General features: G+C 41.8%; 1 protein-coding gene across 1 annotated transcript; it reads left to right on the top strand.

The window, feature by feature from the left end:
• The first annotated feature begins 848 nt into the window (after positions 1-848).
• Positions 849-23,935, top strand: LOC139296374 (phosphatase and actin regulator 1-like). Its single transcript, XM_070918760.1, has 12 exons — positions 849-982; positions 3,888-4,052; positions 10,025-10,105; positions 11,782-11,985; positions 12,464-12,806; positions 14,125-14,321; positions 15,247-15,403; positions 19,100-19,155; positions 20,289-20,350; positions 21,533-21,677; positions 23,669-23,741; positions 23,920-23,935. The coding sequence occupies exons 1-12, from the start codon at positions 898-900 to the stop codon at positions 23,933-23,935; spliced, it is 1,584 nt and encodes a 527-aa protein (XP_070774861.1). The 5' UTR covers positions 849-897.
• Positions 23,936-25,174: the final 1,239 nt, after the last annotated feature.

The raw sequence follows: 25,174 nt of genomic DNA, 5'->3' as shown, positions 1-25,174 counted from the left end.
CAGATTAGATTACATTAGATTAGTTATCATTGAACTCTTCTGAATGAATAATATATAGCCTATGTTGTTGTATTAGACCAAAAGCACATCTTAACTCACTGTTTGTGCCTATGAAATACACTGTACTGGAGAAGAGGTTTTTAGTTGCATTGCTTATTTGCTGTTGCAGCTGTTTTAAATACAGAAAGGGTCTTGCATATAATGTAATTTGCTAAAAAAAAAAAAAAAGACAAAACAAAACACACAGCCTATTGCAATCCTATTATCAGACGAGCAACTTTTCCTCATCCACACACTGGCCTATTAGAGGAGCGCACCGTGCAGCCAATCACAGGCCCTCCCTGCACAGCTCTACTAATCGTGGATTAGCTACAACCGACTGCAGTCTGCAGCTCTGGGAGGGAGAGGTAGTCGCTGCCATTCACTACTCACTCTGTTTTATTATTAGCTCACTTGGATCTGGCAGCAGTGCTTTTTTTCTTCAGCAGCAGTGACTTTTGCATTGCGCAAACCAAGCAGCTTCACATATTTGGATCTCAGGTAAAGGTGTGGGGACACAGCAGGGAGACGCGGCTGATTTAGGGGGTCGATGGAAGCTGCTACTGTAGGTCAGGTAGGACTCAAATTGATGGCCCTTTAATTTAAATCCACACCGTCGTAACGTCGCGCACTGAAGCGCCTCACCGTCTTCGCGTCCCAATGTTCAGGACGGCCAATTACCCGACGGTGGACCCTGCGCCCACCATCATGCACGGCACTTGGTTTGCCACGGGGTGCCGAGAAAACACGCCCGTGGCGGTGGAGAAGCCTAAGAAAAAGGCGTTCAGCCTGGTCAAAATAATGTCTCTCAGCAACAAGAAAGGGCACGGCCAGCATCCGCACCACCACAACAACAACATGCCCTTTACGATCCACTGTCACATCGGGAAAGAGATAAAGCACATTTGCAGCAATTGCAGTCGCGGGAACGACACGCAGGACGGTGAGTATAGGCTCGAGCCTTGTGCGGTGTCGCCCATAGTAGCCCTGCGGTACTGCCATCCAGGATATACTCCTCATTATCTGGCGGTTGCCTTGCCTCTGGGCTGCTATGCGCCTTTGACAACCAAGATCAGGCGCTCCATCTTTAAATGTGCTCTGCGTCTGCTTGTGTGATGATATTCTGTAGTTACAATGTTGGGCTAAGTGGGTCAGCGTACAGTATACCTTTAAACAAAGCGACGGCGATTCACTGTTGCTGTTGTGGAAACTGCCTCTGACTGGATCAGAACTTCTCATAGGGTTGGGCTCTGACTTGAATTGCTACTTGTTGGTTTGCGTCAAAAACATATTTATGAATTAGTCTTATTATGTGGGAAGCTTAAGTATTTCTTTGATTTATCCAATTAGCCTATAGATGTCATTGAAATGGCATGAAACCGTGCAGGCTTTTTGCACAAAGCCACTTCCAGTTCAGTGTCATTACATCATCACTCAGCCATCTTGGTATGCAAACAAGTGTTTTTAATTAAAAGCAGCCACATCAGTGTGTTGTGTTACAGTAGTGAGAGAATGTAGGTTACATGCAGCATGATGAAGATAGAAATGCTGGTGTGTCGTGAAATGATCACCTGCCTTTTGAAAACACCACAACATTTTAATCACTGTTTAGGTACTTGGAAGAGGATTTCCCCTTTTTTCCCCCTTGTACAGATTGAGCTCCTCTCCCCTCTGCCAGGATTTTGTCAAGATTGCAATTAATTGCAACATCATGCTCTTAAATTGTCGACATCCTGGTTCTGTGTTTTCTCCCTGGAAAAGGTTCAGTGGGAAAAAAGATTGGGTGGTATTAAACAGTATTTGGGGATCACCAGTCTTTTGCACCAATACAGACAGACAGACAGACAGACACCCCTTTCGGTAGAGAATCCGAGGGTTCAAGGGTTGATTTGAATTACTTTCAAAAACATGCTTCATTTGTCAACCTAATATATATTTCAGTAACGTGTAGAAGACATATAGCCTACAAAGAAGTGTTTGATGTTGTGAACTGATGTTCAGTTTGTATGCATGTCTTGTATTGAAGTTACTAAAAGTGTGTATACAGAGCTGGTCGTAACTCGGCTGTTGGCAGTTACTCCGCTTATGTTTGGTTCTTTGTCTTCCTGTCTTTATCTTTTGGAGCTATAATGAAGTCATTTGAATCTCTGCTGGATTCGATTAGCATTGTATAGTTATTTATGGATTGCTAAGATGGCCGGCTCTGAGGCACCACAGCATTCAAGTGATGGTCCATTTCCACTTCATTACTGTCACATTATTTATCATGCTGGCCGATCGCCCCGGGGAGGTGACTGGCCTGCAAAGTGATATGTCTATGTTGGCAAACATCGTGAATGTGAATGTGGTGTAATTATTTAAAAACAAGCGACCGGCACATTCCCTGACAGCATGTCATGGGTGATGATCTGACGCAATGTGGTGACACTGAGAACTGACACGACGCTGTGCTAGAGGTCACATCCAGACTCTGTTGTTCAGACCCGGTGATGAGGCCCTTTTCTGTGTTTCTGCTTTTTTTCAATTAGTGTTGCATGCTCATACTTAAAGGAGCATCCAAGGGTTTTTGTACTTTTTAGCAAATCACGTGTACTTTTTTTATACTTTTTAAATATTTTTCCTACCTTTTTTTTAAATTTTTTTTTATAAGCAGCCATTGGTGTCCATTCATTCCGCAGAAACATTGACCTGTCTAAGTGAGGTGATATGTCTTCTTTCACTGCTCCCACAAGGCCAGACATCTTGACGTCTGGCAATGCAACACTATGGTGTTGTTGCACGTGCAAATGATGTAAGTTTGACAGAAATAAAAGCAGACATGATTACTCATCTCAAGCAAGTATAACGTCTGTGCATGTTGATTTTTTTTCACTGTGTGGAAATGAAGGAAAACCAATGGCTGCCTAGAAGGTACAGATGGTAAATTACATTCAGAAATCAGAAACATTTGTATGATCCTGTGAGTGCTGTTATAATTTAAGTGAGAAGAATGAAGTAGTTGTTTTTCGTGAATACTTTGCTGGTCTTCTGTTCATGCAAGATGGTTGCATTCAGCTGTTTGACTGGTTGAGTCAGAGCATGTTACTTTGTTTATACTGCTTATGAAAGACTACTTAAGTGTCTGTGTTCAATTAGTTTTGTAGTAAGGAGACTGGAGAGCGATGTTGAAAAACAGCTCCACATCTAAAGGCCATATCAAATTTATTTGCTCCTAGCAGTGCTCACAGTTTTTACATGTGTTTACAAGCTGGTGAGTCTGTTTGAGTCAGATATCTTAGGTTGAATACCTCTTTATGATCATATCTCAGGGGCTAAAACCGTGTGTGTGTGTGTGCGCGTGCACCACAGTGGGGATGTTTGTAACCCTGGATTACAGCACCTTTCAAATGTAACGTGCATTCACTTTTAATAGTTTGTGTTAGAATAAAATGCTTAACATTCTTTGCTTTTGATGTCCAACGGTATGTGAAAGCGTAAAGCGCTGGGCCTCAAGAATATTTGATGAGGAGTAGAAAGATTTCTCCTTAACGAGGTGCTTATCAGTCTGTTTAGTATGTTTTGGCAAGCTAATGCCAACCGCTCAGTGTGATGCAGCCTCACACTGTTTAGACTCGGAGCGTATCCTGCGTAATGCTATCTGATACGCAGGTTTGTTTATCCTCTCCCAACCTCATCCGGTTTTTAGGGAATTCAGGAGGCCACTTGGCACGGATTCTTACTGCTTGGATTTTTTGTAAGCAAAAGTGTCTGCTGCATTCATTGCAAGCTCTCCTGCATAATTACCAGAATATCACCTCATCTGCATCCTCACCTAAACTAGACCCTGTTTTTTGTTTGTTCCCTTACAGCTGAGGAAGTAGAGAGGCTGGCCGCCATGCGTTCTGAGTCCTTGGTCTCTGGCACCCACACTCCACCCATCCGTCGTCGGAGCAAGTTTGCCACTCTGGGACGCCTCCTCAAGCCCTGGAAATGGAGGAAGAAGAAGAGTGAGAAGTTCAAGCAGACTTCTGCTGGTATGGGACATCTTTACTTAATTCTACAGTATGTTGATGTAAGCACAAAAAACACATGCAGGTGCCGCGTTTATTATAAACATGTTTTCTTTTATACCCGCAGTGGTTGTGGAAAGAAATTCAGTGTATATCCTTTGGCCCAAAGAAAAAAGTATTAAGTTTCAGTCTCCAGGGTGATTTTAAAAATGTGGCAAATTGATTCAGCAAAAGTGCAGCGTTGGAGTTTCATGTTTTGAGGTCTCTTTAGAGTTCCTTTGATCTTGCAACCCAGCGTTGTCAGGGGCGAGTGAAGGACATGCTCTCTTCAGATGTGGCTGTATTTATTTTCCTTGGCTGACGCATCCTGAATTCTGCTGTCAGTCTGTTGGACAGGAGGAGGCACTTTGTCAGACTGCATCTCATGGGTTGGGAGGAAAGGATGAGCAATTGCACAGAGATCTGAATCCGGTCTGAGCAGGACAGGGTGTTCTGATTTAGTAATATTATTAAATTAGCATTTTCCAGGTGTGAATTTGCTGAATGAATCAGTCTCATTGCTCTCTTTCAGTCTCTTATGTGATCACAGGGACTAATGTGATCTCTTGTCATCTCCATCACTTTCCACAAGCACAGAACATGTATTTGACTTTTAGGTTGATATTACCTTTCAGCTCGACTTTGACTGTTGCTGTTCCCAGAGTGCTGTTTGGCTGTACTTTTGTATTTCTGCCCCAACATGGTCCCACTGGCACTTCAGCAGTCCCTCTGGACTGAAGTGGTATTTTTAGTAAGGCACAAAAGTTCTGATGAAATCTTGATTTATTATTTTTTAAATGTTTTACTGTGTTTTAATAGAGAGTGCGTACTTGATGAACATTCATGGAGATGTTTTCTGTTCATTGGTACATTCATGTATGCTCTATGATAACAGCATCTCCCCTGTTGTGGTGAAGGACAATAATCAAGAGCTGAGCAACAAAAGGGCTTTTTTTTCTGTTACAATGGTGTTAATGCACGGTGGAGTTGAGTGAAAAAGCTCTCTTCATCTCTTTTGTTACCCACTTGTTTTGTATGCATAATGCTGCTGTCTCCAAATAATTTGTTTGCTCTTATTGTTCTATTCAATCCTTTTTGATAGCAGCATGATGGGGGATTGTGACCTACCAGCATATCTCTCTGGAGCGGCCTTTAAGTGGGATTTCTGTGATGTTTCCAGCTGTAGGTGCTGTTTAATCTTGCCAGTATCTCCGATGCATGGGCAGGTTCTTTAGCCACGTTGACGCCACTAGCACTGCACACACACTGTCACATCAATTTCAGCAAGGAGTATGAACCCAACTTTTAAAGCCCCAAATAAGAGGAATGTTGCCTGCACTCGTGCATGAAGAGTTGAAGTCACACAAGTGCAGTAAATTCAAATGACAGGAAGTGGCTCAGGGATTTTGAACTGTAGCGGTCAACACATGGACCATTTCACTTTATTTTTATTCAAAGCTGCACTAATACATTCTTTTATGTATACAGTGGCTCAAATGACTTCAAATGTGTAATGTGAAAGGGGTCACGAATAGTGATGGACCAACCGAGAATTGTTACCAAACTCTGCTGTTCCCCTTTGGTTTTACGGCCCACACCGTACTGGTCTGGTTCACTCTCGGCGCTCTCATCAACCTCTTTTCCAGCCGCAAAAAACATCTGTGGTTTGATAGTTTTGCACGTCAGTTGATTGTAATTTTAATCTCTAGCCTCATATTTACAGTGTTTGCAAAATAGAGAATAATGTGTGCTGTGATCAACATGCACTCTTTTTTTCTTTTCTTTTTTTTTTTTTTACCTCTTGTAACAAGCATTTTGTTGTGTGTATCGACTTTGGTTGACCTGTAGCCCCAATATTAATTTGCATTTGCCCTCATTTAATTTGTCAATGCTAAGATGGCCAACTATTTATTACTATCCTTAAAAGCCTGGAATGGGAGGACCTTATTTTATATACATAAGAAAACTGCTGCCACATAATTATGACATTTACTTGACTTAATTTATTGAGCTTTTGTTTGAAATGTCCAAAGGGTCATTTGTCAACCTGTTGCTTAAAAACAAGACAAATGTGCTGTACGGTAGCACTTTACATTCCTCTCATTAGAGACAAAGTTGATGGTATGTGTGTAGTCGCGATTTCTGCTACACTACATGCTGTCTTCTTGTCTCTGTGATGCCTTACTGTTGATTATGTTTCCTGTGTCAGTGGGGAACAGACCAGCTACTGGGCATGCAGATGTTGTCGTAGATAATTGGACACTGAGCACAGTAGAGGATTATGAATGTGTTGTGATATTAAGCAGATGAAGGCCAGCTCTGGGGGACTGTACTCTTCACCATAGGAAGGAAAGAGGGAGGGGCTGACAGTTGGATGCCTTATCATGCCATCTTATCGTGCTCAGTACTTTCACACAGTACACTCAGCGAGCTTGTATCACAAAGAGATCTCATTAGGCAGAGATTCGACAAAAGAACATCCATGCCGGAGTTTATTTATAATCCAATTAGTTAAATTTCCTTATGAACAGCGATCGTCTAAATGCACATTCTTGCTGTTTATTAGCATATATTTTTATAAAAATCCTTTCCTACCTGCCCACTGATTTATATACTATATTAGGAGGAAAAACAAATGTCACATTACAAACCTGCTGTACCCTTTGTATGTGTCAAGGGCTGGTTTAGCCGTATCCAAGCCTCTGACGCGTGAGCCTTAAAGCTCGCACTTCTCATTGATAAAAGGTTCCATGAAAGTTTTAATACAGTTTTTGTGAGGCTCAGGCTGAAAAGAATTGCCTCGGTAAAAGCCTCCACTTTGAGCTACTGAGCCTCAGGGTTGGTAGGATGTGTTCTGACTATCTGGGTCACTTCACAGTGGAATATATTTTCTCTAAAAAAAAAAACTAAGTGTAGTGTTCTCAGATCAATACAGGCTGTACTCAGATATGCCAGTTTCATTTAATATGCTCTCAGCTGATTCTCCCCAATGAGCGTCTACTCTTCTCATCTTGGTACAGATTGAGTGGCTGGAGCGTTGGACACAACTCGAGCTGTGGTGGACCGTCCAAAATAGAACTTGGTTGATATTCAAGGTGATTTAGAGGACAGTTTCTGCTTTTCGTACTCTGATATGAAAGATTGCGTCGTGTTCTTTGGTGTTGATTGGCCTAGGTTTGTTGTAATGTTTCAATCAGTGTACCTCAGCTGCACACAACACGTACAAGTCATAGACCTTATTGCAAACAGGCAGCTGATGATCAATCATACTCGGCATCAAAGTTAAATATTTGATGTGAGAGGCACTGAATGTGTTGTTGTGTGTGGCCCTCGCAGGAATTTCCTGATGAAATGAACATGAAATTCCACTTGCACACTATTATAGATTATTATAATCTATTCATTAAATATTAAACAAAAGGACCAGCCAGTGTTTTAACTCCTGACTCGATGCTCGGCCAACTGCTGTGTCCACTTCGGATGTAACACTTTCTTCTTCTTTTGTTTTATGAGCAGACAATATCTGTCAAATCTGAAGACATATCCTCGCTAAGGGCTTTTGAGCTAATGGTGTTGCGTAACAGTGCACATCCCATGGCATGGCAGTTATGTCATAAAGCTTTGAGTGATTACTTTTCATTTTGGATGAAACAACAGTATAATCCCTGAACATATTACAGCGCTGCCAGCCCACCGTCAACCTTCAGCCCTGGGTTTTCCCACTCTGGCAAAGAGATGGTGCTGATGTTATTTTAAGGACATTTGTCATTTTGATGAACATTGTGTTTGTCAACCAAAAGACCGACAAATAATTCTATTTTCTTTTTTCAAATAATGAAAACGAAGTGTCATTGAAGGATTTGTATTTTCATGAAAAGAGATGATCTAGAGACTGAAAATATTGACCTTAGTGCAACATGTATTTTTGTGTTTTAATGGTGTACGTCCCAAAAAGCTGAAAAATCTCAGATGACAACATTAGTAGTCAAAGCACTGCCGTTGATTCTACATAAAATAGGTTTGGGGAGTTTTATGAAAATGGACTGCCAAGAGATTCCTAGTTTTGATGAAATTTTCAGCACTACAATACTACAAGGTTTACTTTTTTCAGTATCCATGTACGCTCGCAACTTGCAGACATTATTCATAGAAACCTCGCCATTAAAGTTTACAACAGTTCAGAAACTGAAGTTGAGAACGCACAGGTACAGAGAAGTGAAATGTGTGATGCCTGACTGCCTCTTGATGCCTGTGGTTCTTTGGGTAAACAAATGAACTGGCTGCATTCACTCCCAGTTGGAAACATTCCTCTTGATCCAGGGCCAACTCTTTGATAAGTCTTTTTACTATCCCCTTGATATACTTGACCTAATGTTAAATTAGCTGCCTCTGGGGGGGGGGGGGGGGGAAATCACTTTCTGATGTGGCTGCTAGCATTAGCATCCCAAGTAGCGTCTACAAATGGCCCAATTTCCTTTCATTTCACACTCTTCAATTTACCACTTCATAGGGCTCCAGTGGAGATGATTCTTTGTGTGACACATTGGTGATATTTTGGTCACATATTCCACCCCCCCAAAAAAAATATGTTTCGCTGCTTAACTAATTCCTGGCTTGGAGCTGATCTCAAACAGGCTTCTCTTGAAAAACTTTTGAAGTATAGAGTGATATTGAACATCTGGTATCCTGGAGGAGCTCATAATGGAGCATACTGTTTGGTGATAACTTGCTCTGCTGGGGTATTTTTGAACACTGAAGCACACAGTATCCAAATTTCTGCCCCGGAGGCCTGCCCGTCTGACATTTGTATGACTCTCATTTGTGTTTTTAATTTTCACTCTCAGCAGTAGGTTTTAAATCCACTGTGTTGTGACTAAGGGCAAGGAAAAGAGAGGTCAAGCTGTCAGTATTTTCATGAATCCACTCTGAGGATGTATTAGCATTGAACACACCACCTTCTGATAGAGCTGGGACAGGACTCCTGGGTCATATGTAAAGCACACATGGCCCAATCTGTGATCTCCCTCTTAAGCAGGAGCTACAGAGGCCTGCAGGGAGATTATTGCGCAGTGTGCTCAAGTGTTGTTGCTGATCCTCATTTCACATTCTTAATTGGTTTCAATGCAGGGGTAGATTTTAAAATGACTAACATGATTTTGAACTGCTTTCGTTCAGCCTACTGATAGAAGATGTTAAGTGCCTCAACTTTTGATGCTAAAAGTAGAAACAAGCAGTAGCTATGGGACATGCCATCTTGTGCATAATGCATTACAATGAGAACTGTTGTTGCATTATCTCCTCCATCCTTTTATCTCTTTCGTTAATCGAGGCCCAGTTTTTTAGCTTTAGGTGTTCAGAAGAGAAGTCACAGTTTCACAGATTATCTTTACAACGCTGATCTCTCAACTGAAGTTGCTTTGAATTCTGATCTTTTAACTGATCAAAATATGTACCATTAGACATACATGTACAGCAAGACTAATAATATACTGTAGATACAGTCGTGTTCAGGTAAATCAGTAAAAAAAAAAAAAAGAAATTCATTTACTTAAAGGATAAGTTTGGTGATTTGGCCACATTGTTGCTCTGGGTGACATGTGCCATGAACATGGGCACTGTATTTTGTATGTAATTGTATTTTGAGTCAATTTCACATACACAATCCTGCTGCCATAAATTCTCACTAAATAGTAGCCCACCAGATGTGTATTAATCTGCAGCTGACAGAGATTTTATTGACAGCCATGCCCTGCTGTCGTTAAAGTCCCTCACGGACTGCTGGGTATTGCCAGTATCACTCGTGTAAATCTCTTAAAAACCATGGCTCGTGATTAGCAAACAGTTTTGCCTGGTGACCTCTAGAAATCTGGGGCTCTTTTTTAAGTTTTGTTTTGTTTTATTGAAGAGATTGACCAATATGAAAATGACTTAAACATTATTCTCCTTTACTCCCTCAGCCCTGGAGAGGAAGATGTCAATGCGACAGAGCAGAGATGAGTTGATCAAGAGAGGAGTGCTGAAAGAGATCTTCGAGAAAGGTGGGCTGATGTTATGCAGTCACAGTCTGATTTAACAGAACTGGAAACTGTCTCGGTTTTAAGTAGAAACTGCAAGAACGGCAGAGTGGTTCAGTTATTCATCTCCTCATTAATCAGTAGTCTCTGAAGTGCACCCTTCAAGATTTGGCATGGGGCATCGAGAGATATAATCTTTCATTATAGAAATTTTGTAGGCTTTTAGAAACTCTTTGATCTTGATTCGATGTGCCTTAGACACCCCATATTCAAAGCTAGAGTATATTTGAGTCTGACAGCAGGGTGCTCCATGCCTCAGGACATCAAAAACAAAAAGTTGGTGAGGCTGATAAAATTCATTGACTCTTGCCAAGATGTGAACAGAGCAAATGAGGAAATATGAGGCCACTTTCATATTTTATTGTTTTACAAATTGAGCAAAAATAAGGACTCTTTGACGTCAGATATAAAACAAATGTCTTATGAACTACCCTAAATCAAGTACAAATCCATGAATAGAATGTTGTATTCACAGAGGGCAAAGCCACGTCTCCTTGACTTAAAGTGCTATGTGCAATTTAAGCTTACAGACACTGTCCAGCTCAGTAAACTGGTAAAAACTGATAAATTAAATAGCTACTTTCCCTAATTCTGCACAATAACTGCGCACTACATAGAATGCAGATTAATGAGGCCAGGTGTGCTCAATTCTCCTGCCCAGTGACAACCTAGTTTCCATCATCAAAAAAAGCTTGTGTGCACAGCCTGATAGATCAGCAGTGGTTATTTTTATGCATGCAAAGCAAACAGTTAATATGTCTATGAAAGCTGTATTGTTTTAACAGCACTGACGTCCCCCTGATGTACAGATAACAAAATTCATTCTGCTCTGGTATGCTCAAAATAGAAATGGATCCATAGATAAAAATACATTAAAAAGAAATCCTATATTGGCAAAAATGTGTTAACCTTTCATCTGATTGGCTGCTGGATTGTAATCGGCTTTAACATGGTCGCCTTCTTAGACTGGCACTCTGTGTGCCTGGATTTAATGTGGCACACACCAGCCAAACCCTTTCACTAGTCTGGTTTAGAATCGGATGGTGCAGCGTCCGCCATCTCAATGGCTGGATTTAAAGATACAATCAGATATTTCCTCATGAAAATGCTTGCGTCTTTAAAGGTCTACCTGTATGACAGCTGGTTATAATAATGACGTATGACTTGAATATCATAAAGAATCCCTTGGAAGACTTTCTGAATGTTAAAGAGACTAACTTTACCCCCCAAATCATAAAGGGGTAAGCATTCTTGTGGTTTTCTGTTCAGTCAAGATTAAATTTTGGAATAGAGGAGAGCTTCAAATATACATGCATTGTTTGTTTGAATATTTGAGCTGTGTTGTGAATTGCACTGTCAGCCTTAAAATATGATCATGCAAAAACCATCAAATGGCTCAGCGCTGTAAAAGAATTAAAAGCAAAAGTTCTGTCAAACTGCTCGGCTGACACTGTTCCTCAGTCTGGTTTGTGCTGATAAAAGGCTCTCGGGTCTTTAAACAGTTTTAGTCCCCCCCCTCCCCATTGTCTCAAAACTCAAAACCCTGAGTTAAACTTTGTTTGAACAGTCTTCTCAGGAAGTGTCTTTCTTGTGCAGTCAAACACATTTTGGATGCTCATCAGATTGTTTTTTGTGTTTAGCAACTGTCGAGTTCCGATCCTCGATGGACGGCGGAGTTTGCACTCGGGAGCCCTCTATTAAGTCATCTATGGTCCTGCCCACCAAGAAATCTGTCACCTACCAAGGTGACCTTCAGGATACCCTCGTCAAGCCGCAGCTGTACCACAAACAGCCTCCTGCTCTCCCTCCAAAGCCTTTCTCTAGGATCCCAAACCATAGCACAGGTCAGTGAATGCTCGGTTGCAGGTTTACATTGCTCTGATCACTTTTTCCAAGCAAATACACAGTATTTGTTGAACCCTACTTATTACTATGACTGTCAAAAAATGTGAAATTCTCACAGTAAGTACTGAGTGCTTGTTTTGACAAATGAGCCGTGACTGCTGTTGCTCTAAACCCTACCTGCGTTGCCACACATGTGCACAGGATTATAGTAGTCTCATTAAATTCCCCTGTGGTGAGGTCAGCTGGGCTATCTCTGTCATTGTCAATCTGTCGGTCAGAGGAAAGTGGCATTACCCTGGCCTAATTCCCACCACTCTGCGCTGACGTCTGAGCCATGTCTGATCGTCCATGAGCTCTGTTTATCTGTCTGCATAGCGTAGTGGATACGATATGACACAAGTTAACCCAGTAGAAATGTTCAGTAATCCCTTTTTCTGCCCTGTTATACATTTTTATTACTTTTTTTTCCCTCTCTAGATTCTTGCCAGCCCATGAAGTTGCCCTGTATGCCCGGGGGGAAGCACTCTCCACCTCTGCCTCCCAAGAAAGTGATGATTTGTGTGCCTACAGGGGGGTTGGACTCCACCTCCCCATCTCCATCCCCAAATCCCCTCAGCGCACTCTCCCAAAAGTGCGGCCCTCCCCAGGGCATGTCCCACCACCACGGCACCTTGCTGCCCTCCCAACTCGCCGGTCTATCCAGTCTTCACCAGAGCCACGGTCACCCGCTCCAGCTTCAGTACGGCAGCTTGCACGCGCCCAGCCGCATCATCGAGGAGCTCAATAAAACCCTGGCGCTCTCCATGCAGAGGTTTGAAAGGTTAGTAGCCATCAGTGCTCAGGTCATTCAATCTGATTGTCCTGCAGTGAAGGCAGGGAGGGATTATGGATCGGACTCTATTTGTCTGTCTGTACATCACACATAATATCTGGGTCGGATATTGACAAAACTCAATGTTGGCATCATGCTGGCATTTAACAAAATTTAACTGGTGGAAGTTATAGCTTTATACTGATTGGCCCAAAGGGTTGACAACATGTTTCCTTTTTATAAAGAATAACTTTCCTTGATTTGATGAGCCACTGGGTATTATAATAAAATTCATCTCATGTTAGTAAAATCTGTTGCCAAAACAGCGCTAATCAGAGTAATTACTGAGAAAAAAAATCCATTATAATTAGCATAGAGCGTCCTGCTTATTAGGTTTTATTTTTGTGGAGACTCGTCCGCTACTCTCAAATATATCCCGGTGTTATTGAGGCCATGTAGAGCTGGTGTACAGGTCTAAATCAGCACACTGCCTCACAGGGCAGCATGGCCTAATTTTGAAGTAAATGTGTGTATGTGTGGGCACAGGCTCATGGAGTAGGCGTCCCTCCAGCAGTTGGCCTGACATAACATGACCAGCTGCTCTTTACAAGAGCTGCGTTTCTTCATGTTTTGGAGAAAAGGGACAGGGATTGGACATTATGTAACCCCTTACATTAGGATCTCTTTTTCATCAAATCCATTTGGGCAGGGATAAGGAAGTAATGGTCCTGACATTGCTCACAATTAGTCTGAAAGCTTGAAAACGGTTACATAACAGTGGCTCTTCATAAGCAGCTCCAACTAGACTGTGATTAATCAACCTATCAAATATGTCACCGGTTAGCACTTGCATGTAAATGACGGCTCCTGAAAGTTTATTTCTGTCACCTTGTTTTGAATTATACAAGCTGTATAATCAGTTACTCTTTTCCTCTGTGTAGTTCAGAGGATTGCATGGCATTGCGTAGGACTGCACACAGTTGTACTTGGTGTGTATTCAGGCTCTTTGTACTCCAGTTTCATTCAGCTGGAGTTATATATCTCTCCTCCCTCTATACTTGGATTAAAATCCCACTAAGCTATCATTAGACTATGTACCAGAAGCCCCTTTTATTGTTTTAAATCGCTTCCTTTTTTCTGGATTGAGAAGGCTACTGAGGGTTATTGTTTCAGTAGTACTACATAGCATAAACAATATTTGCTGACTGTAAAAAGATCATATAGGGTGGGGGTGGGCAGGCTCATCCTCTTAACAACATCAAATGGTATGGCTATAAGCTTGACCCACTACATTAATGCCCAGATTTGGTCCCTTTCGCTCCACCAGCTCTGCGTTGCACGGCGGTCAGTGTGCTCCCCTGGACAGAAGAGAAGCCCCGTCTGTGATCATCGACTATGAGGACGACAAAGAGAACATGCCCAACGAGTCCGACTATGAAGATCTGCCCAGCATGTATAAGGACGAGGACGATGACGTGGATGATGACGAGGACGATGACGAAGATGACGACTCCATATTTACAAGTGGGTGGCAAAAGTTATGGTGGCCTTACGGAGTCCTTAATGTTTAGATTGCACCAATGAAGAGAGAGTTGATGTCAGTGGGTTACATTCGTTTCTACAGGAATTGTGGAGTGACAAAAAAATGGATATAAGGATAGCTCATGTTCACAGATACGATGACACATTTGCTTGACTAATCCTGATCGACAGTACTACTAGCTTCACCCGAAGGCTCCTGGAACTCAGATGCAGTTTGACCTTCAAAGCGGGGCCAAAACTAGGTTCACAGAAGTGGATCCAGAATCACGCTGTCACCCATGGAAACACTTTCACTCACAACCTCTTGGCAAAACTACTGAACTGTGCAAAGCTGTTTGTGTCTTTGACCCTGTATCCTTGTTTCCACATGGCAGCATTTTGGAGTTTTTAAAGGTTGTGATTGGCCATGCATGATGGAATAGTTCAATATGCCACACGATGACTTTACGGGGAATTGAAAGTACGAGTAATACTTAAAGGTACAGGAAATGAGATTTAGAATCTCTTTTTTTTCCCAAATCTATGTGTAGGTAAACACTTTATGTATTGTGCAAAGCATGAACACAAAACATCAAACAACAGTCCAAATAACTATAGTTTATACCATAGCCATTCATTTACCATTTAGTCAGGGTAGAGACGTATTCCATTTTTGGACCTTGAAACCTCAAAACCATGAAATATGGATGACAACATTTAAGTAGAAAATGGCAAGACACCTATATATTTTACAAACTCAGTTTTGAGTGACATGTATCTTTAACTTGTCTTTATTTGTTTAGTCCAAATCCAAGGCATAATCTATTTGAAACAAAGAAAAAAGTCAAACATTTTGTTGAATGAGTTCCCAGATCTATGCTTCATGCCTGTAGCTCCTCTCATGTTTGACCATGGTGCTTGTGTTTAGGTACCCTGGCTCAGAAGGTGCTGAGGAAAGACTCTCTGGCCATCAAGCTGAGTAACCGTCCATCCAAAAGAGAGCTGGAGGAGAAAAACATCCTGCCCATGCAGACAGATGAGGAGAGACTGGAGTCTAGGCAGCAGATAGGCACCAAACTCACAAGGTGAGACACGTTGCACGCAATGCATTTTTAAACTCTAACACATTCACACACGTATACAATACAAATATTTTCAGTAAACCTGGTTGATGTGGCCAACTCACCAGCGGCTGCCGGAAAACGGCACAGACTCTTCTCAGCCAAACCAAGCATTTTGTCTTACTTTGGGCTGATGGCCCAATATCCTGGCTGATATAACTGTTAGTCAGTCCAAAGCTGATGCAAATGTGAGCCTTCTTTCTATCGAAATGCTTTTATAGCCTTTCGTTTTTTCCTTTTCAACATCCGATAAGGATAAACGCTTTTTCTCGTTAAAATGAGGCTCTGAAAATGGAGCTGACCTAATTTCAGCGATGCATCAACCCCCCCCCCCTTTCATTTTTCTTCTCTTGTCTTCTCTCTCTCACTCTCTCCTCTTTCTTTCTCCTGCCCGACTTCCTCCCTCACTGACTGAATCACCACGGTGATGCATGTGCCAAACCATCTCCACCCGACTCCTCCACACAGCAGCACCACGCAAGCCACTTCATACCAGCCGTTTATACACACACACACACACACACACACACACACACACACACACACACACACTCTCTCTCTACACTGGTGCAGTGCGTACAAATCACAGGAATTTGTATACATATGTTGAGATCATAAATGTGAGTTCTAGTAATTGAACAGATCAAACAACATAATGTTTTTCCCCAACGGATCACAGGCCTCATTTGATTTCACTCTTCTCTTTGAACACGACTTCCTGTCTGAATGAAGGGGATGTAATGATGTGCCGAGAGAGGAAAAGACAGCCAAGCGTATGGGTAAAAATGAAAGCCCGGATAGTGTAATAAGATTTTAGATGTGGGAAATATGGTTGCAAGGGAGGGATGGAGTATTATCTAGAGACATTGGCACGCAACTCACTATTCCCCACTGTGATTGGAACACGGCGCATGTTCCCAGAAGGCCTGCCTGCTTAGTTGTCATGTTCCCAAAAAGCTCTGTCACAGTGTCCTTTGCACAGTGTCATCTGATGCACAAGTCCTAATTTCATGCTTTTTGCCCAGAGCATTGTGTCCTGTAATGTTATTGCTTGTGCCAGTGTCAGAATTGATTATTATAATGCTATTCTAGAACACGTTGACCTCAACTTACTTCTATTGACCTGTTTCACTGGGAAAACCCTGTAGACCCTTTTATCTCAAAGGGGAAAACTGAACGGGAGAGTTTCAGCTTTTACCCTTGAGAAAGTTGATAAACACTGCTGTGTCTTTGGCTTATTATTTGTGGTTCTGTGGTTTATGTCTCAAAGGAATAGTTTGACATTTTGGGAAAATCAGTTACTGGTTTCCTGCAAAGACTTGGATGGGAAGATCGATACCACTCTCATGTCTGTCAGTAAAAGATGAAGCTACAGCCAGGAGAGGGTTAGCTTAGCTTAGCGTAAAGGCTTGAAGAAGGGGGAGACAGCTAGCATGGCTCTGTGCCAAAGTGAAAACATCAGTCTACCAGCACCTCTAAAGCTCACAAATTATGCTACATCTTGATTGGTTAATCCGTACAAAAACCCAAGTGAAAAAACAACAAGTTGTGGGGTTATGTGCGAGACTCTTTCTTGGCCGGGCATAGTGATTTCCTGGAATCTTGTCTTCATGGTGAGACACCAAGAAAGCCAATATGTGTATTTCCAAAAGTGTAAATTGTAATAAAGTTCTGCTGAAATTTGAATATGTATTCTTGAAAATACAATGGAAATGTGACATTGACATATTACCACCTCATTAAGTTGTTGTGGTGTTAGCAAACAGTCGTCTATTTACACATCCAGCAGACACAGATTATAATTAGCATTCATTTAGAGAGTCATGTTTCTGGGCACCTGGCAGATGTCGCTCCTTTAAACTTTGTTTTGGTCTCCATCAACCACTAAAAAAGTATCTGTCTGTTTTAGCTGTGAAATGTTCCACTATGTTCTCTAGCTAGTTGCTAACTTTGTCTGTTAGCCGCTTGGTGCTGGACAGATAGCATCGCTTTATCAGAGCCTTTTCACTGAAAACAGCTGCTTGCTGCTGCTGCTGAAAACGAGGTTGATGAGCGAAGTGATAATGACCCAAAACAATCACGTTGTGGGATGTAAAACCAAAACAACGAGCTGTGGGGAACTGCGGAGGTTGATGATAATTCTTTGTGGGTTTGTCATTATGAATGACAGCTTTCATATTACACATAGTCCTATGATCCATTGTTAAAAAATAAAAAAATATTGATTAGTGCAGCGTTAAACACATTGTTCAGCCACTTCATAAAATCTTGTGTAACTCCTTATATAATCTCATTATACCCATGTCTCTCGTCTTCATATTGCACAGAGCAGGCAGACAGGCACTTAGTTGATAATGACAGTGCCTTTTAAATAAACCAGGTTGTGATGGAAATTATTTGGGAAGGAGCATCCATATGGATGTTTGTAGACTAGTCTGTGCATGTTTATTTATAGTAGCTGCGTTTTTTGCTGGCATGATGCTGATACAATGCTCAGACCATACTGAGAGGCGGAGAGTCTGAGATTCAGAGTCTTGGCTTTTCCCAAACAATATCCCTCAAGCAGGAGAACAAATGACACAAGATGAGATGAGACAAGCCCGTCTGAGAATAGACCTAACCCTGCATACAGTAGTTTACAGGGCTGAGCAGCTCCAGATGGCTGTCAGATCTAACGAGATGGAGACAATCATTGATCCAGTGCCTACAGTTAGGTCTACTGCCACAGGGTCCTGACACAGTGCTATAATAGGAGTCCCCAGTTGAAAGCACTTAGAGTGACCTTTCAGAGATTGCCTTTGGGTATTTTAGTCATTTCAGCCACTCACAAATTGAGGAAATTGGAGATAATCTGTGCAAAATGTATCTCTTCAGATGTCGCAGAAAAGAAAAAAACTATGATGGGGACAGTGTCTGACTGTCATGTTCCATGTGTCTTTGTCTGTGTAAATGTGTGTGTGATAGGTTTATTCTAGCCGTCTTGAGTGTTGAAACCATTCAGTTGGCCTGTGACTGTGTCATAGTCCCCTAGTCTTCAGGAAAATTTTGCTTTTACTGTCCTTCTTCCCCGCATTGCACCAGTATATTATCATGCAGTCATTCAATTAAAAGAGAGGGATTGGTGATCACGGCTGACTGCATTTTTGGGAAGTGCACCTGTCGAGCTGTCATGAAGCAAGAGCTTAAACAAGATGCAAATCTCTCAACTATGCAAAAAAGCCCAACAACATTGAACTTTGTTGCTCATAAATAAGTTGTCCTGGAAGTTAGGAAGCATTAATTCCGTTTGGGACTAACACATTGCATTTTACTCCAAAATCCCAGGGTTGTCAGTAGTAAAAGCACTCATGCTGTTAGTCAAAATGTCAATAAGACAACCTCGCTGGGAGTTGCTGTCAAAGCAGGGAAGTGAATACTGGGCAAAATGTAGGGAAGAAAAAAATTAACTGAGCCGCTTTCTCTGAACCGTGTGCACTATGTGTACCAGCGAAGACAAAGCAGTATTTGCATAGGTTTTCTTTTGAACAATGACATTCGATGAATACATGTAAAGGAGGCTGATTTGCATTAAGAGGCTTTTTTAAAGTATTGATTCAGTGTTGCCTTGCTGACCTGGTGCCTGTGATTATGTGCTGACCATGGATGCATGTGTCTTACCAGGCGCTTGAGTCAGAGACCCACAGCGGAGGAGCTGGAACAGAGGAACATCCTCAAACGTGAGTGTCTTACATTTGTATATTTAACATTATCTCTACGCTGCAAATGTGAACAATTTAACAAAAATGTCAAAGTGGCAAAACTGCTAAAAATGCTGTCTCTAACCGGGTGGCGCTTCATTAAACACATTGTAGCGAAGCACGAGTCCATATTTGTAGCAGCCTTTTGTGCATGCACGCTTCATATAGTGCAGCCTGGTGATTTGAGAGGCCTAGTTATGTGAAAGCTAGTGGCATACATGTCTCCTTTTATTCCTCCATGGTCTGCCTTTTCATCTGAGGCAGGCAGGCAGGGCTCCCCAAGGAGTCATGTCCAGAGAGACTGGTTTCTTAGCTCAAACACATGCAGTATCAGAGAGAAGCAGTTCTGTTGCCTGGGACTCTGCGGCTCCCACATCAAAGACTGATTTACCAGCAGTTCCTGCTCTCCTAGAGGTTCCTGCATGATTGGCAGAGTGCAGGAGGAAAACACAAAGTCTAAGAATTCCAGAGTGACAAGTCATGTCCTCCCCATCACTTGCACGCATACAGTAGAAAGGTTAAACAATCAGGGCTTTATTTTGAGAGGTACGGTCTGGAAAAACTATGAGTAGTACTATAGATACAGTATGTGCTCAGCACACGCACGCATGCAGATTGACTGCTGAAGCTTTTGCAAACAGGAGCAGCGTCCCAGTATGCTTCTTGTTTACTCTCGTCTCCTCTTTTATCTTGTTCCTCTGAGCTGGAGGGTTTTTGTCTCTGTAATTGACTTTGTATATAAAGTGCAACACATGGAGGAATTTTAGGGAGATGCAAGAACTTAACGTGATCGGGATTTTTTTCCTTGTAAAATTCTTAAATAGGTTAATCACTTGATCATAAACATGGACCAAAAAAGCCCTGGGACATCTTGAAAGGAACAAAGCAATCATTCTCCCCTGGTACCCATTCCTAATAGTATTAAACAGCCAATGATGCAAACTGTTTTAGGCTTTAAGAAACTTACCCAGTTCAGTTGGAATCTAATGAGCCATATTATGCAAATAGTGTGTTTGTTCCCCCTTCAGTAATTTCTAAACATTTCGTGTACAGTCCACTGTTTGCATGTGCCTGCACTCGCAGTATAACACTTGTCCTCTCATTCTCTGCAGCTCGCAATGAGCAAGAAGAAATGGAGGAGAAGAGGGAGATAAAACGAAGGCTAACGCGAAAGGTGAGTCCAAAATAGCTCCAAAGGTGCAAACCTTCCCTGGATCTTTAAGCATTTCGAGGGGGGTAAATTGTTGGCCAAGATAAACAAACACTGTGACACTGACTCATCTGTAGTGAGAAGTGAGAATGTAGTCTGTTATTGTATTGTAGTTCTCAGGTGTTCCCTCAGGAGACACTGATGTCCTTGTTGCCCTTGGCCCTTCAGGATGTTTCCTGCCAAATCCTTCGACCTCATAGGGAGGTGTTGAGCATGTTCCCATCACTTTCAATTAGATTATAGCACTTTCTGCTCACCTGCAGACATACTGCTCGAAAAGCAAAAATCTCACAGCTGTTGGAAGAATTTATTGTATGCATCACATGCCTTATTGTATACAGCGTGAACTTATTTGTGTTTTAAACAAAACGCTCATCCTATACTGTATATCACACTAACTACGCATTCATCGTATTACCTGACCAATACAGGACTTTGGAGGTCAATACAGATTTGATTGTTTAAAAGCTGGAATTATAATATATCTGCTGATACTCATTTTTGTACATAATTACATAACATAACATTTATAATAAGGATCCTTTAAAAAAAATGTTTTTACCTTTTTTTGGATCATGAAATCTACTGACCTCAACATTTTAATGTAATATTGGTCGATCTAGTGACCAGGCTAATATTGGTGATTTCCATCTAAAACTGGTACATTTATGATACACTTATCTTGAATGATCAATTGATGTGTTGTTGTTCCTTAATTCAGGATAGATTTATTAGCCAATTTTAAGATTGTTACAATGAGTGAATATTGTTTCTTAATTAGTTCATGGGTTTTCATTCAGATCATGATTCAGCATCTGAGAATGTAATCAGTGGCTTCAGCTGTACACTCATCTATTCAAATGAGGTGCACAGCTGAAGGTGCTTAAGTGATAAACTTGTCTGTTCCTTGTAATTTTAAGAACTCATACTAAAGAAGGTCTGCCGGAACTGAAATGTTAATTTTGAACTCCTCGTGCACCTAGATAAAAAAATACTAGATTTTTAGACTAGTCTTTTTTTCCTTACACTTTCTGTAAGAACTTGAGTATATGCAAATTCTGAGAAGCTGCGAACCGTGACAGGGACAAGGAATACTTTACCTAGTTTTCTGTCCTCCAACTTTTTTTTTTCCTGCTCTTGTTCCAGCTGAGCCAGAGGCCCACTGTAGAGGAGCTGAGACAGGCCAAAATTCTCATCCGATTCTGTGACTACGTGGAGGTGTCGGATGCCCAGGACTATGACAGGCGGGCAGATAAGCCCTGGACCCGGCTCACGGCAGCTGACAAGGCCAGTATCACTTATACTAATCTTGTAGTTAAATTGAGATCTTTTAATAATCTCAAGATTCTTCCATCTGCACCTCCATATGACGCAACCCGTAGCGCAGGAGCGTAATGGTAGGAGGACGTGTGTCTGCTCTCTTGTAATGGCAAGTTCCATCTCTGTTTGGTTCTCCTTCGTGAGTAAACCCCCTGGAGCAGTCCTGCCGCTCACTGCCCGGCGGTCCATGCCTGTGACTTTTAATGAGTTCTCGATTTTTGCGGAGCAGCAATGCTGCCTCCTTTGCTTTGATGATGCACAGCTCTGCACACGCCAGGTCACACCTGAGGACCACTCATGTGAAAATCACGGGGATTCAGCGTTTTGATTATGCAACAACTCACCTTACATAAGAGAGTAATCGGACAGGCAGCGCCTCAGGACCCTCTGGCGCAGCGCTGTGCTGCTGACATTTTTTTTTCTCCTGCTTCTACTGCCTAGCACAGATTTGAATATTGTTTGTCCTCCTGTCGCTGAAGCATCCTCCCCAGGGCTGTAGACGTCCCCTTGAGTCATGCTGACTAGCAAAAGCAATGACATCATCCGGCTGTGTTGCTGTCACACGAGACATTTTAGGTGGGATGTAAGGTTATTAAGACATGCACAGCACACCATTTTATTTCCTGGAACATTGACTCATCCCCACTTTGAGAATCTCTTCAATCATCCTGCCCTTGAGCAAGGCGCTCAGCCCTCCACTGCTACAGTGGTGCTGCTTAGTGGCCATGATTCACATTGTTCCAAATGTGAATGTGTAAAACTACATGAATGGGACACAGCTTTGGTGTGCGCCCAAAATGCTTCCTGGAAACGAGATGTTTTTAAAAAAAACAAAACAACAACCCTCATATATAGTGACCTCAGCTCCCTTGACCTTGCTGCTATAAATGGGCAAGTAGTTTTCTTTTTTCCAAGAACATCTCACAAGCGACACACTTTCCTGGAAAACCATGGGCTTCAGCTATTGTGGACCATGACTGGACAAAAGGAAAGAGAGCATCCATCAGCTTTTGGAAGTCATGGCAGCTAACAGTCTTTTGTATGTCCAGAAACAGAACCTCCAATGCTGAGGAACTCTCACAAAAACACTGTAGATGCCACATCTTCCCATCCACAGTCAACCACAAAACAGTGGAGCAGTGCATGCAGTCCCTACAAGCATGTTGCAATGCACAAGCAAGTCAGTCTGCGAGATGTTACAGTAGGCTATGTAGGGAGTACAGTTAAACATGAAATATATATTAATTAATCCATAAATGATTGTAAAAAAAAAAACTCATAAATGACAAAGTATATTTTTGGTGTGTTTATTAATGTTAATAAATGTCCTGAAAGGTTACAAGTAATATGATTTTAGTATACAGCGTTATGTAAGTGCTGGGTCGCTAAAGATCCGAGGTATGTAGGAATGTTACCCATTGAAGGAAGAAATCGCACCACAATGTCCCCTACTAAACAATCGGAGCACTGTTCACTTCATTTCCAGTGTTTTTTATGATTTGTAGTCCTTTTTCACACTAAAAATGTGTTCGTTATCATGAGCTTTTAATCCAAGGGCTGACAGCCTGTAACACCTCAATATACTGCACAGCTTTGGTGTTCTAAAAATAAACCTGCATTGGATGAAACAAATGTTATATAAATGTTTGCATGTTTTTAATCTATGTAAATCCATGGTATCACCACTTCATTATAATTAAAACACAAGCTGACTACCCGAGTAGACCAGCAACAGATAGTATATTATTGTCGATGCTCTTAAATGTCTCAAGAGGAGGAAATTGAGGGCTCTTGTGATGAGAGACGAGAATTCAGCAGAATCATTCATGTCCTCAAGATAAGCGTAAATGATGCATGAAGCATGCTAAAAGGAGGTAGAGTCGGAGCTTAGAGGCTGCAGTTTGTGTACTAAGCCTCTGCAGGTTTTCTCAAATTTCCATCTTGTTTGTCCTCTGCAGGCAGCTATACGGAAGGAGCTCAACGATTTCAAGAGCAATGAGATGGAAGTGCACGAGTCAAGTCGCCATTTAACCAGGTAATATGCAGAATCCATTAATTAGCATGTGACGATGCATGCCTTTTAATAACAGTTCACGCACAGCTGGAGCTATTCTCATGCTGGAGGTATCTGCTGTACAGTGCAGTGAGCTCTAGGTGGGGTGATGAAATGAGATGAAATCGTTGAAACAATGCTTTTTATGTTCCTCTTTTAGGTTTCACAGACCATAGTAGACCACCACTGTCTCGAGCAGTGCCGGACCGGCGCTCTCCTCCACTGAGAACCTTAAGTGCTGGACAGTAAAATGGTGCCCGTTTCTACAATAAGGCCATGTCTTCTGAAATGCCTTTTTCAAGACCCACACAACTAAGTCGGTACTACGTTCCAAGATGCAGACAACCCACTACTCCATCCACTGTAGTAGCACATAATGACTCTCAATTGATTCACATCTCCCCTCTATGGAATTTGCTCGACTGTCTCTTAACCCTCTCTGCTGAGCTCTCAGGCAGGCGCTCAGTTCTGTGGCGATTGGACAGCGGGAGAGCTTTTGTTTGCAATTGATTGACACTTTCGAAGTCTACTGAGGGCTACTGTACCTTGGTTCATCAATAACACCAGTGGACTTGTCTCAGTGGACATGTTTTTAATCCCTCTTCTTTATCATGCTGTCACTCCGGACTCCTCCAGCCCTTATGGACAACTCTGTGTCGAGGATGCAGGGTTGATTGTTCTGAGCTCACTCTTATCAGCAGGAGATCCATCTTCACTCCACCTGCTGGGACTTTGGAAACAGCTTAGAAAGACACACAGGAGGGAGGGAGGGGTCCGACATTAGAATCATGTGCAATATTTTTTTTTCCTTCTGCTTTTCCTAGGCTATAGCACCCCCTAGTGCCCCCTCTGTGTCATTACAATGTAGTCCTGACTTCTCCTCTTCCCTCATATGTGCAACTCTCACTGTACCGACAATGTTGACATCTAATTGCTAACTGTGAATCTGAGAGTTTGGGCAAATGCCTGCACTCTCTCCAAATGTACATTTTGTTTATACAGAGGAAGGAAAGTTACATTTAAAGAAGAATCATGCTTGACCAAGTTTCATTCATGTCACAATCTTATAAATTTAATGTAAAAATTACAGCTGGCAGATATATTCTGGCTCCAGCATGTGCAACAGTTATCTGTTTTATATTATTTTTCTCAGTTTTTAGTTGTTTTTGATAGAGGCACTTGGATCATAAATGATTAATTCACATGTTTTTACATGTCCTGGCTCTTTGAGCTAGTTCACCACGTCGTTATCTCTTATATTTTTTGTGTTTGCAGCAGTGTGTTTGCTCATAATGTGCATTGTATTATACACTTTACTTTTATACTCATGTCATTATAAGCTTTTTGACCAAGCAATATCCGCTGTTTGTAGAGAAAAGGTTAAACTATAGGTGTACTCCCCACCATTTTTTTTT

The sequence above is a fragment of the Enoplosus armatus genome, chromosome 14, assembly GCF_043641665.1.
Source record: "Enoplosus armatus isolate fEnoArm2 chromosome 14, fEnoArm2.hap1, whole genome shotgun sequence".
NCBI classification, from domain to species: Eukaryota; Metazoa; Chordata; class Actinopteri; order Centrarchiformes; family Enoplosidae; genus Enoplosus; species Enoplosus armatus.
The sequence above is the reverse complement of the archived record's forward strand: the minus strand, read 5'-3'. Positions and strand labels throughout refer to the sequence as shown.

Bases quoted from the DNA above. Each gene is read 5' to 3' on its own strand.
- LOC139296374 (XM_070918760.1), top strand. From the start codon at position 898: ATGCCCTTTACGATCCACTGTCACATCGGGAAAGAGATAAAGCACATT. The intron at 14,322-15,246 runs GTGGGTGGCAAA...GCTTGTGTTTAG, and splicing joins TGACGACTCCATATTTACAA to GTACCCTGGCTCAGAAGGTG. The intron at 19,156-20,288 runs GTGAGTGTCTTA...CATTCTCTGCAG, and splicing joins ACAGAGGAACATCCTCAAAC to CTCGCAATGAGCAAGAAGAA.